The sequence below is a fragment of the Muntiacus reevesi genome, chromosome 10 (assembly GCF_963930625.1).
Source record: "Muntiacus reevesi chromosome 10, mMunRee1.1, whole genome shotgun sequence".
In the NCBI taxonomy this organism is placed as follows: Eukaryota; Metazoa; Chordata; class Mammalia; order Artiodactyla; family Cervidae; genus Muntiacus; species Muntiacus reevesi.
In genome coordinates, this window is record NC_089258.1 from 34130105 (window position 1) to 34149250 (window position 19146).

At 55.2% G+C, this 19146-nt stretch overlaps 1 protein-coding gene across 6 annotated transcripts in view; it reads left to right on the top strand.

Annotated features, from left to right (window-relative positions):
- Positions 1 to 19146, top strand: part of COL27A1 (collagen type XXVII alpha 1 chain) — a 147775-nt gene that overhangs the window by 34709 nt on the left and 93920 nt on the right. For 5 of the 6 annotated variants that reach the window (XM_065946937.1, XM_065946938.1, XM_065946940.1 and 2 more), the window contains exons 6-12: positions 883 to 936; positions 2381 to 2434; positions 11718 to 11762; positions 12420 to 12473; positions 12886 to 12930; positions 16158 to 16211; positions 17099 to 17143. In XM_065946937.1, coding sequence (XP_065803009.1) covers positions 883 to 936; positions 2381 to 2434; positions 11718 to 11762; positions 12420 to 12473; positions 12886 to 12930; positions 16158 to 16211; positions 17099 to 17143 — 351 coding nt within the window. The remainder of the gene's footprint in view (positions 1 to 882; positions 937 to 2380; positions 2435 to 11717; positions 11763 to 12419; positions 12474 to 12885; positions 12931 to 16157; positions 16212 to 17098; positions 17144 to 19146) is intronic. The other variant, XM_065946939.1, reaches the window with a different exon arrangement.

Consider the following 19146-nt stretch of genomic DNA (forward strand, 5'->3'; position numbering starts at 1 on the left):
TGCCTATTCTAACTTGTTGGATCCCAGGTCTCTGTTCTGGGAATCGCAAATTCAGGGTCCTAGTCTTAGCTCTGCCAGTGCCTCAGTTTGGGGTCCTGGGCTGTCCTTTTCCTTCTCCAGGCCTGTTCCCCTGAATGTGTTATGGGGTAATAACTCTTCCTTTGTCTGCTCCATCGGGCTATTCTGGGAACCTGGTGGGGTGAAGGCTATCGCAAACTGCGAAGGGCTATACATAGATGAAGTGGCTGTTAGTGCACTGGCTCTAGGTAATTTGAGATGGTGAGGTGAGCATCAGGGGCTAGGAAGAGCAGAAAGAATCAAGCTTACCTCCAGGATGTGTCTCTCAGAAGGTCTCTGAGAGCCCTGGGGGAACACACCACCTGTACAGTGGGCCCAGGGATCTACGGGTTGGTGGGGGAGGATGCAGTCAAGCTGCATCTTGGGAATGTTTCTGGTTTGGCTAATGATGATTAGGGGGGAGTGGTTTTCTACTTGGGGGTGACTGACTACCTGCACAAGGACCCAGCAGCACGAATGTGAAAGTTCTGGTGGAGGAATGTGGTCTGGGGATGCGGCAGAGGGGCCCCGTCTACAGGCTGGGCTGGTAGGAGGAGAGAAGCTCTGAACAGGGTGGGTGGGACCAGATGATGGAAGACTTGGGACACCCAAGGGGGAGTTCGGACTTTGTCAGTAGGGTGGTGGGCAGCTATGGAGGGTTGCTGGAGCAGGGGAGTGATGGGATTGAAGAGGACCCCGTGGAGGAATGTGAGTGGGGTGGAAGGGGAGGGCATTTAAGCAGAGGACAGGGATTTGAGCGGAGTTGGTGGGGAGATACCCTCTTCAGAAGACGTGGCGGCCAAAGTGGAATTGTTTCTGTTTCAGGGACAGAAAGGGGACCCCGGGCTCTCACCAGGAAAGGCCCACGATGGGGCAAAGGTAGGTTTCCAGGGACCCCAGCTCTCAGGGAAGCGGAGGAGTGGACGGTAGGGAAACCGCCGCTGTGCTGACAGAGGCCCCTGCATAACAAAAGGCCGGAGGCAGGATGTAGAAAAGGACGTGGTCTGTTCTCTTTGAAGCCCTTCAGCTCTCCCTGCACCAAACCCAAAGCCATCCCCGCTGCCTTCTTCCCTTGTGCAGCCAATAAAACCGACAAAAAATGTGATCTGTGGACATTGCTTTGGTGAATGTCCTTTGGCCTGATGCTCTGAGTGGGTTTTCTGCAGGGCCTGCTAGGTGGCCCTCGGCATCCAGAAGCTTCTTGGTAGCACACGCCCAGGAAGCTTCCAGCAGACATTCGAAGACCCCTCCAAGTTGGTTAGTCGGACACACAGGTCTGCGGATTTTCAGGACGTGGAAGGGAATGGGCTGGAGAGGCAGGGCTCCCTGACTCTGAAGCGCTGAGACCAGAAGTTCTCCCATGGGAGAGAGAAGAGTTAGGCCCAAGGACTTCATTGCCCCTGACGCGTCCACCCTGTAAGTTAAGCAGGGGGCCTGGAGGGAGTGCAGGTCAGGCCAGAGCAGGGGAACCCAGAATTCCAAGTAAGGTTGTCCCATGTCCTGGACACCCATCCTCTGGAAGGAGCCCTCGAGTCTGGTTTCCTTCTGACACAACCCCAAAGCCCTCCTGACCGGAAGGACTCTGCTTCTCAGCCCAGCCTCTGGTGTGTGGGGACTTAAAGGTGGCTGCTCCTGTTGATTTCTCCGAGACACAGGTGGCTCATTCCTTCACATCTTCGTGAGAAGTTTTTTCACCCAGCAAATGCTTCCTGTATCTATACATCCACATGCACTCCCATTGGATCCTCGGAAGCTTATAAGCCAAGCAGCTGGGCCTAGCTTGCCTGGGAGGAAACAGAGGCCCCAGAGGCAGGTGGCTGGAGGCCACGCAGCTGGTCAGGTGCAGACCAGACTTTGTACCCGGGCTGGATGACCTCCAGGGGCCCAGGCTTCTCTGCCGCTCCTGCGTTGTCTGCTCCTGGGTCTCATGGTGGTGGCAGAAATCCCCCCTCCTGGGTGACCACCATGCCCAGCACGGGCAGGAGGGAGGGAGAGGGACTGCCGATTGAAACAGGTTGCATGTTCTCCAGGGCAGTGGTTTTCAAACATGTTTTTGGCAGTGTAACCCATTCCCCAAATGGCACCTTCTGCCGAAGTCCAACATAGAAAACAGATCAAATGGAGCGACTGAGTCAAGTGAGGAGGGACTGGGTCCCCTGCCCACTCGGCTGCACTCACCCTGCACAGAGGACCTGAGTCTCCTCTGAGGCCTCTAGGCCTCCGTGAATCCTGTTCGCAAACCACTGGCCATGGGAGGCCGAACTTTCAATGAGTGTCTGCTCCTGTTCCCTCATCTCACCCCATTTTCTTCGTCTTTTTTCAGGGCGACATGGGCTTGCCTGGGCTCACGGGGAATCCAGGACCCCTTGGACGAAAGGTACACCTTGGTGTTGGTGCTTTGCTTTGCCCAGTGGGTTTCCTAGCAAGTGGGGTCTTCAGGCAGGAGTGCCGTGTGCTGCCCGCTTGTCCGCCTACCTTTCCCCAGCTCTGGCCCAGATCCTCAGCAGTGGGCTGGTGGCCAGAGGGGAGAGAGGTTTCTGAGGATCTGTGCTTACCCAGGGGCGTGGAGCACCTTGGCTTGGAGCAGGTCCCCCCACCATGGTTAGTGAGATGTGACAAGAAGTGACGCTGGTTTGCTGTCCTTCCTCTTGCAGCCCGGCTGCTCCAGGGAGGCCCTGAGGGTGCTCTTGGTGGTGGAAGGAATACTGTCAGAGCCAGGAGCCCCCATAGGTTCAGCTCCACCTGCCATGAGCTGAGGGCCTGGGACCTGCACTTCCCCTCTCTGAGCCTCAGCCTTCTTCTACCTGGAGTGACCATGACCTACCCCCTCCCCCGTCCCTGATCTCCCTGGGGCTGTAAACCAGGAGCGAGGTCTGGAGCCTGGAAGTTGAGAAAGTGGGCTCTGGGGTCAGCTGTATCTGGACTCTGCTCCCTGCTCCACCATTTGCTCGCTGTGACCTGGAGCAAGTCAGTAACCTCTCTGGGTCTCATCTCATCCCTCCCATATACTGCAGGGAAATCCCTATAAAGGCAGAGAGTTCTCTGTGCATTTTGAGCTGTCCTCATCCGCCCCCACCCCATCACTGCATCAGTCAGGCCAGGGGTGTTACCTCTCCAATGGCCTGTGGAGGAAGAGCTGTCATTTTCCTAGGTGGTGGGTTTCTGGCTGGCTGTGCCCCTGAATTCCTCCCCAACTTTGCAGCTAGGGTGTCCCATCCTTCAGACTCAACTCTACTTGTGCCCCCTCCAGGAAGCCCTTCAAGAACCCCAGCTTTCGGCTCTAGGGCCTCTACGCTGCTCGAGGACCCATAGTCCATCTACAAGGCATTCTTTTTGGCCCCCAGACCAGCTTCGCCAACCGGGACATGCAAAACTGGTTTGTCGCTCTTCCCACAGAGCCTCGCTCAGGGCCTGTGTGTAGCAGGGAGGACAGTGCAGAGTCAGGGTCAGCTGCTATTTTTGCAGGAAAATCCCCCATTGCTGATGGGTTTTCACTCCGTAGATCAGCCTAGGGCCGCGGCTTGAGCATCCATGCTGGCTCCCGGCTGTAACCACAGCTGCCCTCTTCCTTGGCCATCTGGTTCTCATTCGGGCAGCCGTGGCATCCCCTGGCTCCATCCTGTCTGTGCTCTGAGGGTCCCCGTGGCACAGGTGGACATGGAACATCACTGCCCCTCCCCGTACCCCTTCTCCTCCAACCTCGTCGGCCAGAACGGGTCTTGCTGCAGATCTGAAGAAGCCAGACCCAGACAGGAGCGCATGTCTGTCTGTGAGCTAGGGAAACGTGGTCTCTTCTGGCTCAGAGAACGCAGAGGGACTCCCTCTCCCCGCTCACTTCCTCTCTGGGCTCCAGCACTTTCTGATGGATGAGGTGTGAGTGGAAAAGTCTTCTTCCAGTCCTGGCTCATAAAGCAGCCAGTGGTGGTCTTGCTTGGCACGGGAGTAGGAATCTAGCAGAGGAGGCGGGAGATGGAAAACCAGACTGGACTGGCTCCTGCCTGGGGTTCTAGCCTTCCTGCTCTTAGCAGATGTCCAGGGAGGCCCAGAGTCCCCAGCCTAGGGGAACCAGCTCACCTGAGCAGGGAGAGATATGTTTTCTAAATTAAGGAAGAGTCTCTGGGTGGTAGGAAAACGATTTGGCAAAGCCATTTCCACCGAGTCCCTCTGGCCCCGGTCTAGGCAAACACGGAGGAGCTTGGTCTGGCTGGCCAGTGTCACCTGCTCACAGTGGGTGGTGGGCAGATCATGGGGGCGCTCAGATCTCAAGGCAGGGACCCCTGACCGGTGGTGGGGGTCAGGGAGGCAGACCAATGGGGTGGGCAACCTTAGCGGGAACCATCCCTGCTTGTCAGTAGTCTCTCCTCCCGCAAGCATCTTCGATAACAACAGTAGCTGTTTTGCACTGATCCTGTTGGGTGGTTTGCCTGCATCATCTCATGTGGGGAGCCTTGAGCGAGAAAGAACATCAGTGGCTGAGAGGTGAGGTCAGCGTGCCCTTTGCTCGTCACCACACTGGATTTTGGTGTCACCTCATAGTGACACCAGTAGCCCTGTTCATTCATTTCTTCAACAGAACGAATTGATTGTCTTGTGTGTGTCAGGAAGTGTGCAGGCCTCTGAGCTGAATGACGAGACAAAAACCCCCGATCCTCAGAGTTTGCAGCCTTGTGGGAGGAAGGAGGCAACAAAAATCGTAAAAACACGAGATATGTTAGAAGATGAAAAAGGCCATGGAGAAAAGTAGGCGGGAGAAAGGAACTTTGAGTTGGGAGTTTCTCATATTGACTAGTGTGACAGAAAGGCTGACTGTTCCTCATCACATCTCTTCCTCTTAATAGTCTCCAGCAGTTAAGCAGTATTACGCCCGTTTTACAGCTGAGAAAACTAAGGCCCAAATAGGTCTCATTCATTCATTCACTCTTCCAGCCATTGCGCAAAGATGTGCCTATGTACCTGGCCCTGTACTGACACAGGTGTTACATGCCAGTGAGATCACTGGGGGCTTCCAGAGAGTGAAGTCCGCAGCCCTGGTTCCCAGCCCCTCTGAGTGTGAGAACCACTGGGGGAGTTTGTCCTCCACCTCCACAGGGTTCCAGTTCAGCAGGTCTAAGTGGACTAGAGCACTAGATCATCACGGGCAGCCCAGGCCGAGAGCCACTGGGTCAGTGGACACAGCTGCCAAGGTCACTAAATGGCAGAGCTGGGATTTGAACTCAGGTCTTCTAACCTTCAGGCCCTTTCCCTCTCTACAATGCTGATGGAAACAGCTTCTTAAATAAGAGCCTGCCCACCCTCAATAATGGAGAAAGCAATGGCACCCCACTCCAGTACTCTTGCCTGGCAAATCCCACAGACGGAGGAGCCTGGTGGGCTGCAGTCCATGGGGTCACGAAGAGTCGGACAGGACTAGGGACTCACACACATGCCCTCCTCTAGCCCAGAAGGCTGCCAGAGCCCTGTTTGCCCCTTGGAAGGGCAGAATCCATGCTGTCCCTAGTCTAATCCCCCTGCCTTCTCTCCTAATAGAGCAGTGCTTCTCAACTGCCTCCAGGGAACAATTCACAGTGGAGGCATTTTTGGTCATTACCCCCTGGGAGCAGGCACTTCTAGCTTTGAATGAGTAGACACCGAGATGCTGTTACAGATCTTGTCACGCATGGCACACACACCCCACCCACAGCAAAGACTGATCCAGTCCTCGGCGTCAGTGGTGCCAAGACCAAAGAATTCTGCTGTATAGAAACCCTCGAAGCATCCACCCTGCGTGCCCTGGGGCTTCCTGCCTCCCTGTGTTTGCTTATGCTGGGCTCTCCCCTGGCAGGCTCTCCCCTCCCTCCTCATCTTCATGTATCAGTCTCTCGATTCTACCCTCACATGCCGTCTTTTCCAGGAGCATCTGCCCAGCACCTCCAGGCAGAATTCGTATCTCCCTTCTCACACCAGCCCGTTTTCTCAGCCTCTTTGGGACTCTGCATTTTCTGGCTAGCGGGCAACTCATTGATATTCTTGGCATAGTTGTCAGACTAGACCAAGTTCACAGAGGAAGGCCTCTTCTTCGGTGTTTCCTCATGTGGGGCTCAGCACAGTGCTGGACCCAGACATCTGCTCTTTCACCCCACACCTCCCTGCCTCCTCTTCCCATGGCAGACATAACTAGTTGCTCTTTCTTGCCAAGCCTAATTCAGCCTCAGACTCTTTCTTAACACATTGCTCCCGGTAGACATGACTGATGGAATAAAGTTGGTACCCAAGTTGAAACTTCCTCTTGGCTCCCTCCTGCCACCCTCACCCTGCCCATGAGCCCTCTCTCTGCCTTCTGTGTTGGCCACTATCTGAGAATCTGTAGTAAAATGGGCAGGCAGAGGGGGTTATTTGGGGATGTTTGGGGGGGCTGTGTGATTGACAAACCTTAAGGCAATCTCCTGCCTTTCTGCAGAACTGCCAGTTCTATCTGGACATAGCATCCCCCAGTTCCATGTAGCACCTCCAGTTCCAAGCAACCCCCCTAGTTCCATGTAGCACCCCCAGTTCCATGCAGCGCTCCTACTGAGGACCTCCTTGGATTCCCCCTGTGGCTGAGCTGTTCTGATCTTCTGATGCCCATACCCACTCTGTTTTGTTTTTTTTTCTTTTAAAGAAAATTTATTTATTAAAAAAAATTATTTATTTTAAATGGCTCTACTGGTTGCATCGTTGCGGCATGTGGGATCTTCAGTTGTGGCATGTGGGATCTAGTTCCCCAACCCAGGATTGAATCCGGGCCCCCTGCTTTGGGAGCACAGAGGCTTAGCCACCAGAACACCAGGGAAGCCCCTCCGGCTCCGTTTCTGCGCTCCGCTGACCCTCTGCTCGCATACCTGGCTCCTCCTTCAAGCCTCAGCTTACACCACCACCTCCTCTGCTTGGCTGTCTGAGCTCTCCCAGCAGTCAGTACTGCTCTGTTCCGCTTCGCATGTGCTTAATATCCTGTTCTAGAAGGTAGAGAACAAGTTTGCTTCGTTTACCTGTGCATTCTCAGTGGTAAGATAGAGTCTGCCCCGTTGGTGGGGTTCCGCAAACCTTGGAATGAAGGAGTAACCAGATGAATGACGGATTCGCAGAGAAACTCTACCTGCCTGCTCTGACCTGTCTCAGGTGCCCACTGAGCAGACTTCAGCATCAGATGCGTGACTGTACTGTGCTTTCGGACAAGTCACGCATCACATTGCAGAATCTTACAGAATCCTGTTGTTTGGGGGCCAACAGGGTGCTTTGAGAGGTCAGCTAGGGAAACTGAGGTCCAGAGAGGAGCAGGAACTTGGCGGGTCTGGTATCGTGACTCACTCTGCCTCTTGGCGGATGTTTCTTCCTCCTGACCCTTTCTGTTGACTGGGGCTCTCCGTCCTGCCGGCCGCCTGGTGTGGCCTGGGGGCTGCCAGGGTGGTAGAGGAGTTTAGCGGGAAGCCTCACGGATGCTGAGCGGGTCTGGTGAGCTTTATTCTACTGGTGCAGGCTGAGGTGGAGCCTTCGAGATCAGCGTGCGAGAGGCGATCAGCTCAGAGGTCTCGGCTGGTTCTCAGGACCCCCAGGCGGGGACAGGACCCCCCTCCCCTCCCTGCCCAAAGCCCAAATAGCATCCCAGCCGACAGGGAGACTGTCTGCAGTAACAGTGAGGTGATGTCTGGTTTTTACTTGTGCATTGTAAGCAATGATTAATCTGGCTCCCAAACCAAAATATAGCCCGAGTTCTATTATAAACACGGGTCCTGTGGAGACCCGCCTGCCGAGCAGCCAGAGGCCCCTTGCAGATTTCTGTGGTCCCTGGAACTCCCCTGAAGCCTCTGCTCTCCTCTCATCCCCATCAGGTAGCCATCACCCGTGGGGAAATCACTGCCCGTGGGTCCACCTTGCGGTCAGTGCCCGCCCCGTAATTGCTGGGGCCCTGGAGAAGGTAATGGTTTAGATTCTTCCAAGGCCTGGGGCCCTGTCATTTGAAGCTATTTGACTGGCCCCAGCTTGGTAAACACCGTTAAGGTGCTTTCCAGGGAGCGTAGGAACCCCCATCCCCACCCCAACCCTATGTCTTGGCTGTGTTCAATCTCAGCTGCTCCCAGTCCACTAAGAGAAACGGGTTCGTGGCAGTGTTCAAGGCCCTTCGGGGCCCATGGTTTGGAAAAGACCTAGGAACTGTGGCCTTCTGGACAAAGCCCAGCCCAGTGGGCCTGGAGTCATGGGGAATGGTCTGGGCTTGGCCGTAACCTGCTAACTAGCCTTCGGCGCGTGCCTTTACCTCTCTGAGCCTCGGTTTCTTATTGTATCCAATGAAGGAGGCTGTGAAACTGATGACTTAGGTCCCTTCCAACTCAGACAGTGGGTTTATGATGCTACAGTGATCCACAAGCTCAGACCTGGGGAGGTGAGTCTGTAAGAGGGGCTTTCCCTCGGTGTCCCTGTGACTCTTCCAGGTGGGCTGGGGTCTCAACAGTTAGGACATAGGACTTCGCAGCCTGCTGTGTGGCCTCTCTACCTCACTGAGCCTCAGTTTCCTTATCTGGCAGGTGGACCTGGTAATTCCTGCCTCTCAGGGGTGATAGCAGGTTGTTGATGAACTGATGTATCTGGGCCTTAGCGCGGGGCCAGGCATAGAGTGAGTCACTGTCCATGTCCCCGATGGTCATTCACTTCCTTTTCACTGCATCCTGAGTAGGAGATTTACTTGAAATCTCCTCCTGGGATTTCACTGGCAAGTCTGCCAAAGCATTGGTTTCTAGCTTCTTTGTGGCTGCAGAGGAAGCCAAAGGAGCATGTGGTGCTCAGGGCTCCCTGGACCCCTCTCTCGCTTCTCTTGGGATTCTTGCTCCATTATCGCACTGGCTGCATTATGGCACTGAGGCCGCAGAGGATGGCAGAGAGAGGCTCAGAGAAGGCAGTCACCTGGGCTGAGTCACACAGCTTAGAGCTCGGGGCTCCACTCAGCTCTTCATGGGAAAAAGCTTTGCTTGTTTTTCCTCATCTGCAGCCTTCAAGTGGAGAAAGGATAATGGTCATGCATCCTGTCCATGACACATCCCTGCTCACAACCCTCCTGTGCTTTCCTGCCATCTTTCCACCTGGCATGCTCTGATTTCCTGCTTCCTCTCTGACCATCTTGTCACTCTGCCCCTCAGCCTCACTCATTCTGCTCCAGTCCCACGGGGCTCATTCTTTCTTAAGAGCGATCTCGCCTCAGGGCTTCTGCCCCTATTGTTCCCTCTTCCTGGAAAGCCTTTCCCCAGAGAGCCAGCCCTGTGTCTAGCTCCGCTGCCTGCTTACCCACGGTCACCACCCTGCCCAGTGTGGGCCGCTCTGTCCCCTGCTCACGTTTCTCCACAGCACTACTCATTGCCACACATGATCCCTTTTTTAGAATTTCATTTTCAGTGACGATAAGAAACACATCACGTACATTTTCCACCTGAACCCTGTTTGTGTGTGCAGTTCAGTGGTGTTGGGTATGTTCACATTGTCATGCAATCGATCGCCAGAACTCTTTCGTCTTGCAAGACTGAAACTCTACCCCCATGTAAGCAAATCCTTGAGACATTATGTTTTATATTTATTTGTTTTTATATCTACTTAATCAGACGGTAAATTCTGTTAAGGTAAAGGATCTTGTCTTCTTGTTCACCCAATGCCTAGAATGGAGCTGGAGCATGAAAGAACAGCAAATGTTTGTTGAATGAATGAATGTAATATAAAGATCATGCTACTAACAGCAGCTAGCCTTTACGAGGCTCTTGAATTCAGTGTGGTGCTAAGTGCTTCACCCATTATATCATGCAGTCTGCAACGCCAACCCCTTAGAGCCCCATTTTGCAAGATGAAACCAGGACTCAGAGAGGTGGTCCCAGGTCCTCCAGCCAGTAGAGAAGCAGGATAGGGATCCAGATTAATCTGAAACAAGAGGTCTTAACCACTCTGCATGCTGGCTGCTGGCTGTGGCCTCTGCCTCAGTTTGCCCATTGGGGAAGAATGGCATGCTGGAGGAATCTCAGCCAGCCATGTTGCATCAACCTCATGGGCCCCAGTTCTGAGATGCAATCACAACGCTGAGCAGTCTCGAGGCGTGAGTAGGTGCAGAAGGAATGCTCGTAAACTCCCCAAACTTCTTGGATCAGAGCGATGCTGTTTATAATTAAAGAGTGCCGCTTTCTGGGGGTCTGCATGGGTGCCAATTGTGTGTGCCTGTGGGTGTTTGTGGATGTGCATGAACTGTATATGCCCGAGGGGGCTGCGAAGCTCTCCGTGTGGCCTCTGGTGTCAGAAGGACCCAGTGGTGAGCTTGAACTGCTGCTCCTTAGTAGTGGGATTCTGGACAAGTGACTTCCATTCATCGAGACTCGGTTTTCTGTAGGATGGAGATGATATAAACAACAGTGGGTAGAGGGGGTTCACAGACATCATGTGTGTGTGTGTGTGTGTATGTAGTCTAAAGTCTCATTTATCACCGGCCTGGGGGAGCCCTAGGGCTTCTACCTGCAATGCAGGAGATCCGGGTTCGATCCCTGGGTCTGGAAAATCCCCTGGAGAAGGGAATGGCTACCCACTCCAGTATTCTTGTCTGGAGAAATCCATGGACAGAGGAGCCTGGTGGGCTACAGTCCATGGGGTTGCAACAAGTCAGACATGAATGAGTGACAAACACGCTGGGGGAGTCCTAGAACTCCCGAGTTCCAGAACACCAGGACCGAAGAGTACTCGGAGCTCTGACTCGCTTATCTGACAACCAGAGAAGGGCAGTAACCCCTCCAGGGTTGCACAGGAAGTCAGAGATGGTCTGGACCCAGCACAGGGCTCCCTGTGAGGGAGCGTCTAATGGAGATCACCCCGTCTCCACCACACTGTCTGAGACAGAAGCCCCTGCTCCATCTTGTTTCATAACAGCCCTAAGCTTAGGGAAGTTTGCAGTCTGTGGTTTCCCTGCAAAGAGCTCCTTACACTCATGAAATCGTCCAAGTGGCTGCCCCCAGTGCCACCTGAAGACACACACTCGTTCTGATTCTCTTGACCTGGAGACCTGGCCTTGGACCATGGGAATTAGACCATGGGGACAGGACGCATGGTTGGTACTGAAATGTCACCAGAGTCTTTCTCAGTTAATCTAGTGGCCTCCTTCCCCCTGGAATAGTGGCTGGAATCACTGGGAAGGAGGGTAGCTATTTGGGGGTCACACAATCGGTCAATAGGTGTGAGATCTTTTCTGATAGGGGATTAATGAGAAGGTTCCAACAGAAAATTCCCAGCAGACTTTAAGGTCCTCATCCATCCACCCATCACTCAGACATCCCTCCAGCCCTGCTTCGGATGTTCTTACCTTCTCTCTGGGTTTAGAAAGAAGGGTGGTGATAGCAGCGTCAGTCTCTCCCAGTTGCTGTATCCTAATTCAGCTCACAAGTCCTGCCCAAGGAGGGATCAGTCCCTGCTGTCTTCTGGTCTAAGAACCATTGATGACGGAGAGGAAACTCCGTCAGGATGCCTGATGTACATATCTCCACTCAGAGAGCGGTTCTCAAACGCGTGCTGACATGCGTCCCTGCCAAAGTGCCTGTAGCGCTGCAAAGGCAGGCGGGAAGGCTGGGCCTCTGTGATCCCTGGACCCAGGCATGTCTTCCTAGGCTCAAGTGGTTTCTTTCCCTCCGCAGGGACAGAAGGGTTATCCTGGACCGACGGGGCACCCTGGAGAACAGGTGAGGGCTGCAGCCTCAGCCCCGCCCTCCTCGTCCTCCCTTGCTCCAGTCCCCCTGCCTGCCCTTGGCCTCCACCCCACCCTGCCTGGTTCCACGAGTAAGCTCCAGAGCCAGGAGGCTCTGCCTCCCATCCCACTGGGGCCCCCACCCGACCCAGGGCCCCCACCCGACCCCACCTCTCCCCCAGCCACATCTGCCTGAAAGGGCTGGAGTCCACGCCGGCCCAGTGCTGGCATGAGCCGCTGGACTCTGGTTAGAGCCATGAATAGCTGGCCTGTTCCGGGCGATGTTAGGGGATATTATACACGCCGCCACGGGGTTTGCAGGAATTTTGGCTGCCCTGGCCCAAGTCAAACATCAGCCGCTGCCAGCGTGGGAGAGCCCAGCCAGGCCCCCTCAGCACTTTATTCCTGGGCTGCAAGGACAGGGGGTTTTGTCCCTCCGAGCTGGTCGGACCGGTTTCTCAAAAGGGTGGGCTGGGGGGAGAGGGTGGGTTAGCGGGGGCGCCCAGCAGGCCGATGGCCTCCCCCCCTCCACTTTCGTCTCACATTCCTGCCCTTCTCTTTGTCCATTGTAAACCCCGGCCCCCCACCGCCCCCCAGACCCGGAGCTGGGCAGGGTCTCCACTTTCCTTATGCTTCTCTTGTTCCTTTGCAGGGGCAGCCGGGACCCGAGGGTAGCCCAGGGGCCAAAGGTTACCCTGGCAGGCAGGTGCAGTATATGGCTTCTGGAAGCTCTGTGGCCGTGGCGGTGTGGAGCTGGCCACGGGTGCCCCCAGGCAGAGGGAGGCGGTGGGCTGGGGGCCCAGGAGCTACACCTGCCGGGGGGCCCCGAAGGAAAGGGCTGTTCAGGGGGCTGTGCTGAGGAGCAGGGCAGGGATGCTCAGGAGGATGCAGAAGGAAGCGTAGCCCTGGGGTGCAGGGGCGTGGCTCCAGAAGCTCTTCCCAGCCTCCTGCTGGGGGCCCTGGGGTAGCTGGGGGCTCAGTTTGAAGACCAGGAGTGTAACCCCACTCGTGTCATACAGAGGAACAGCTGAAGCCAGAGGAGACAGGACTTGGCCTGGGTGTTGGCAGCAGCTAGAGCGTCTCCATATGTCCTTGCCCTTCTGTCTTTTGTGTTTCAGGGACTGCCTGGACCCACAGGAGACCCTGGGCCCAAAGGCAGCCGGGTAAGTGCGACTGGGCAACTGCCACCTGCCTGGGGCCCCGGGTGGGCATTTCCTGTCCCTCCAGTGGGCCTGGTGGGCCATCGGGGCTGTAAAGCCTGCAGTGTCTCCTGGGGGAGCTGGGGCCTCGGTCCTCCGGCTGAGTGCTCCCGAGAGCAGAGGGGCAGCAGGATGGCTACATGGTGGGGAACCCTGGGGCCAGCTTGGTGCCCATGGCCAGGCGGCTGGGCAGCAACAGGTCTCCTGGGGGCTCAGCTGCAGTCCAGCTGCTATAATCACACGTTTGCTTGCTGTGTCTCCCAGCAAGTCCAATCAGTTTGGAACCAAAGCTGGGGCCACTTTGTCCCTGGAATCCTCTGAGGCCTCACTCTTGCACCTAGCTGAGGGCTGGGGTATCACCCTTTAGGGAGGGCAGTGCTGACCAATGGGTGAATGCTGTCCAGGCCTGGAGGCTGATGGAGCATCTCCTCTGCTCCTCCTTCACAGCCCCTGAAACAAACCCTGAGTAGCCAGCAGGCTGTTTGCCCATCTTTCCAGTGGGAGGGATGTCCATTCCTACCCGTGGCATGGTTAGGGGGATGCTAGAAATTTGGAAGCAAATACTGCTGAGTGGGGTCCCAGGTGGGTTGTGGGGCAATGGAGAAGGTTCTAGGTGAATTGAATGGGGGTAAAATGGAATTTAGAAGACTAAAGAAGCAATCTGGTGGAATCCTGTCTTCTATATACAAGGAAATTGGGCTCATGGTGGGGCCCCAGTTCCCACAGCTTGCCTAAGGTGGGGCTGGAATTGAGGACCCAGGTATTTGGAGGGCTGGGCTGCCTGCCTCTCAAAGAATGCTCAGCAAGTGGGTCACACAGTCCTCGGTCAGGCCAGGTCAGGTCAGGTATGACGTGTCCTTCAAGCCTGAGCCAAAGCTATTTATGGCTGCAGTCTCAGCCCGAATCCCTGGACCTGACGGGCGGGCGGATGTTAGGAGAGCGGCTGGGAGGTGGGAAAGTTCCCCGGGACGTGTTGATGATGTCATTGATGATGATGATGATGATGGTGATGGGGGTGGGGCAGTGATAGACAGAGGCTGAGGAGGCTCCTGTCTTAGGAGCTGGGTCTCCCCCTCCTTCCCTTTATCCAACTGGTCCCATGAGCTTTGGCCCCAGAGGGGCCTCCTGAACCAAGGGAGAAGGGCTTCCTGGTTCAGCCCCAGGTCTCTGATCTACCAGGGGCACTGGAGGAGCAAGGCAGGCTAATAACATCTGGGGCTGCTTGCCGTTTGCCTAGCTGTGGCATTTAGAGGTCACACGTGGGGGGATTGCTGGTCTGACCCTGGCACACCCCTTTTCAGGGTCACAGGGCCCTGAGCAGCCTCGGTGAGCCAGGGCCACTCAGGCTGCCTGCCCAATCCTGCTATCAGCGGCCTTATGTTTATGAAGTAGGCAGAGCACAGACTTGGGGTCAGGGCAGCTGGTTTGGAGACCTACCCTGCCATTACCCAGCTGTGGGAGCTTGGGCACATCTCTGGACCTCTCTGAGCTCATCACTGCCAATCTGGGATATAAGCCCTGCTAGGAAGGATCAGTAAACATCATTGATGAAGATGATGCTGAGAAGGGGGCCCCCAGACCTCTTCTAGGGACGGAGGAATGCTTGTGAACCTGCACTGGTTGCTTTTTTATGGGAGGCAGAGTAGCAAAATGGTTAGAGCGGCCCAGGCCCTGGGAGTCAGATGACCTCAATTTAAATACCACATTCTGCTACGTTCCAGCAGTGTGACTCTGGGCAAGTCACTTAGCCTCTCTGGGCCTAAATGATCTCACCTCTATAGGAGGCTGACTAATAATTCCTACCTCCTAAGGGTGTGGAGAGGGCACAGTAGATGCCTGAAATGCCTGCAGAACATGGAGAAGTGGCACAAACATACTTTGTGCTCAGTAAATGTTAGCTTATGTTGTTGTTCCGTCACCCAGTCGTGTCTGACTCTGTGACCCCATGGACTGTAGCAGGCCAGGCTTCCTTGTCCTTCACCATCTCCCTGAGTTTGCTCAAACTCATGGCCATTCAATCAGTGAAGTCATTTCACAAACATCTAGAGAGTACAGATAGTGATAGGAACCGTGGGCTAGGTCGCTGCCCTGGAGAAGTTCCCGGACTAATGAGGCCATGAAACGTGGACACAGATAAGGAAGATACAGAAGAGAAAGCGGTAAATCTATTAAGTGGGGTACAAATAGGGGCTTCCTTGGTGGCTCAGTGCTTAAGAATCCACCTGCAATGCAGGAGTCACAAGAGATGCAGGTTCAATCCCTGGGTCAGGAAGATTTCCTGGAGGATGAAATGGCAGAATCTCATGGACAGAGAAGCCTGATGGGCTACGGTCCACGGGGTCGCAAAGAGTCAGACACGACACTGAAGCAATTTAGCACTAATGCAGGGGGTATAAATAGGGGGCCGGGGAGAGGGCAGGAGGTTGCTTCTGGTTGGAAGCGTCAGGGATGCTAGCCAGAGGAGAGCACCTCCGAGCTGGGCTTGAAAGCGTTGGTTCTGCAGTCGTGGGGGTGGGAAGGACATGCCTGATGGAGGGCATGGAGTGGATAGAGGCTGGAGGGCAGGCGATCCAGACTCCACCCCTGTCTCGCTGTGCTGCTTTCTCTCCAGAGCCGGGGTCTTCTTTGTTCAGCGAGGAGGAGGATGGGCCATCTACAGGGTCCTTGGGCGGGCTGCATGCAGCGGCACACATGCTTGGCAGGATGCCAGCACGCCAGGGTGGCAGCGGCTGTCACCGCCGGCCACACTCAGGCAGTCCAGGGTGATGCGAGCCCCACGTGCACGGCCTTGGAGGCCTAGAAGGAGGGAGCCACGAGTGCCCACCCCCAGCCTCCCCGGGAGGGTGGGTAGGGCTTGGTGCCACCCCAGCATCTAACCCGGCAGAGAGCTTCCTTCCAGCAGGTCCAGGAGCCCCGGCATGGGGCGGGCCTTCCCCTGCGAGCGCCCGCGCCCTTCCCTGGCGTGAGGGTATGTGCCTTTGGACTACATCGTGGAAGCCAGCACCATGCAGTCCATGGGCATATACACTTGCCTCAAGGCCTATGTCTTCGTGGAACCACTGGAGCCGCCGCCGCTGCCCGCGAGGAAGAGGAGCCAGGCGCCAGAGTGCAGCTAGAGGGGGCCGGGCCGGGCCGGGCCAGCCACGCCCCACCAGCCAGCCCTTCTGACCTCCTCTCTGCTCTCTGCCTAGGGCTACATTGGACTCCCGGGGCTCTTCGGCCTGCCAGGGTCCGATGGCGAGCGAGTAAGTATGCCTTCTCTGTTTATCTCTCACCCACCTCACCACCCTCTGCCACGGGCCAGCCTGGAAAAGTTCTAGAATCCCTCCTGGAGGAGGTGCCCCGGAGTTAAACAGTCCACTAAGGGGTGAAGTCGAGGCAGACACTTTCCAGACACAGAGAACAGCATGTGCAAAGTCAGGGACAGAAGCTTACCTGGAGAGTTTGACAGCACAGAGCTCTGAGCGCAAGGCAGGAATGCGGATAGGAGACGGGCTGGAGGGGGCCCCTGGACACAGCTGTACGGCCCCCAGGAACTGAGATTGGGAGAGGGACTGTTCTGAGAGCATGAGGAGCTCCTGAAAGGCTTTCGGCAAATGAAAAGTGGGCTTGTTTTGTATTTCCGATCAATGTGGCCCATGACCAGCTCCACCAGGCACGAGTTATGTGACCCTTTCCTGAACACACTGCGCTCATTTGTGTATGTGTGTCCGGGCTGCTGGAGTTCCCAGGACAGAGGTGGTGTGCCCCCCCTGCCTCTGGGCTGGCTCTGTCCCCTCTCCACCTGAGCCTACAGTTGGGGACTCAGCTGTAATCTCATCAATAAGCTGGGGAAAGAGAATCACAGGGAAACAGTGGGAGCATGTATTGAGTATCTGCTGAATACCAGAGTCCTGGGTGCTTTCCTTAGGGAATGTCCCCAGCTCAGGTCCTTGCAGGCCCTCACTCTGAGGACCTGCATTTAAGGACCATCCGTCCGACGTGCCCATCACGGGCGCCTGTTGTGTTTGTGGACTGGACGCCAGGCCTACTGTGACTTTCTCTTATGGGTGGAAGAGAGGCGGGTTTGGAGCAACGCTGTAAGTCTCCTGCTGGAATCCTCTGCTGATCTCTTCCCTGTTTCCTTCTACAGGGCCTGCCTGGAGTTCCTGGCAAGAGGGGCAAGATGGGTAGGCCGGTAAAGATTTTCCGTGTCTATTACGCAGATTCTATGGGTGAACCTGACCTCCCACTGGCCATGTGGCCCCGTCCACCCATGGCCTGGGCGTTCTTTGCTTCTGTCTGCTCTTCTGCTTTGAGTGTGTGGGCAGGCCTGGGGGGCTGTCTGGGCCTCGTGTCCTGCTGCCGAAACACTTCAGTGGCTGCTGCATGGCTTGGGGCTGGGGGCTCCTGAGGACCCTGGGCCCTTCTGGGATGGAGCTTGTCAGTGCGTCCAGCAATTGTCCTGCAAGGCGGTTCTGTGTCAGGGGGCTTCTGTTGTCTGGGTCACGAGTGCCATGCTGGGGGACCTTGTCTAGACCGGGTGTCTGTGCTTCTCTGTCTGAGAACCCTCAGTCTCTGTATTGTTCTGGTGTTACCTGTTTTACCCCCGCGCACACAAGGCCAGAGGGCCCTGGGGTGTTGGGCAGGCCCACCGGAGACGTGACCACGAGAAGGGCTCAGCAGGAACCCCAGTTCACCAGCTCTGACCCTGATTGTCCATTGTAGATGGAAATGATTTCTCCCTTTGTTTGAGCATCTGTGGGACAGGAAGAAAAAGCCAAGGCCCAGAGAGCTCAAGTAACTTGCCCACAGTTTGACAATAGAGCCAGGACACTAACTCGGTTCTTGTCCAGGGCCTCTGACATCAGTGCTGGCTCAAGTTCACTAGTTGGCAATAATGCTGTGGAAGTGGAGTCCTAGAATCTTCGCTTGGGGGAAAGTCATTCATTCCAACGATCTCATTTTTCACAAGGGGAAACTGAGGCTCTGAGAGGCGGGGTGATACGTCCAGGGTCTCGTTAGGTCGAAGGAGACCCAGGATTGTAACTGAAGCATCTTTCTTTCAGGCCTGGCCCCTGCTGGTGGCTTAAGGTTCTCTGCTGCTGCCCCGCAGGTTAACTTCTGGGCTTGGAACCATCTTCAGCTCTGGGTCTGGGCCTCCCTTTGTTTGTGGTTGATGGAGAAGGGATAGTGGGGGAGGTTAGAAGGTGAGAGGCAGCTGCGAGGGAACCAGGAATACTCAAGGGTGGCCAGAAAGGGGGTTGACTGTGATTCTGGGGTTGACATGCGTGATCATGACGCCTTACCTCTTGTAGTATAGGGATCTGGGCCCTCTGGGAGCCAAGTCCGGGGGTTCAGAGGAAAGCAATATCCAGGCCCTGACCTTATGGAATTAACAGAAGGGGTACCTCACCCTCAGACCTAGAACAGTCTGCAGCTGACAGTTCCTTTGTGCCTGAGGGCTAATTGTTGTTCAGTCACTCAGTCGTGTCTGACTCTTTGCGACCCCATGGACTGCAGCACGTCAGGCTTCCCTGTCCATCACCATCTCCCTGAGTTTACTCAAACCCATGTCCATTGAGTCGGTGTTTCCATCAAACCATCTCATCCTGTGTCGTCCCCTTCTCCTTCTGCTCTCAATCTTTCCCAGCATCAGGGTCTTTTCCAATGAGTTGGCTCTTCACATCAGGTAGCCAAGTATTGGAGTTTCAGCTTCAGCATCAGTCCTTCCAGTGAATATTCAGGGTTGATTTTCCTTTAGGATTGACTGGTTTGATCTCCTTGCAGTGCAAGGGACTCTCAAGAGTCTTTTTTAGCACCACAGTTTGAAAGCATCAATTCTTCGGTGCTCAGCCTTCTTTATGGTTCAACCTCACATACATACATGACTACTGGAAAAGCCATAGCTTTGACTATATGGACCTTTGTCAGCAAAGTGATGTCCCTGCTTTTTAATATGCTGTCTAGCTTTGTCATAGCTTTTCTTCCATGGAGCGAGCATCTTTTAATTTTGTGGCTGCTGTGGGGAAGAGCATTGCAGGTTGAGGGAGAGAGCAGGTGCAGAGGCCCTGGGTACTACTGGGTCTGAATTGCAGTTTTCTCATCTGAAAAATGGGGGTAATAGCTTCTAGCTCATGGGGTCATTGTGCTTGTCACAGAATAAAAACTCAGTAGATAGTAGCAGTCATTGTTTCTATT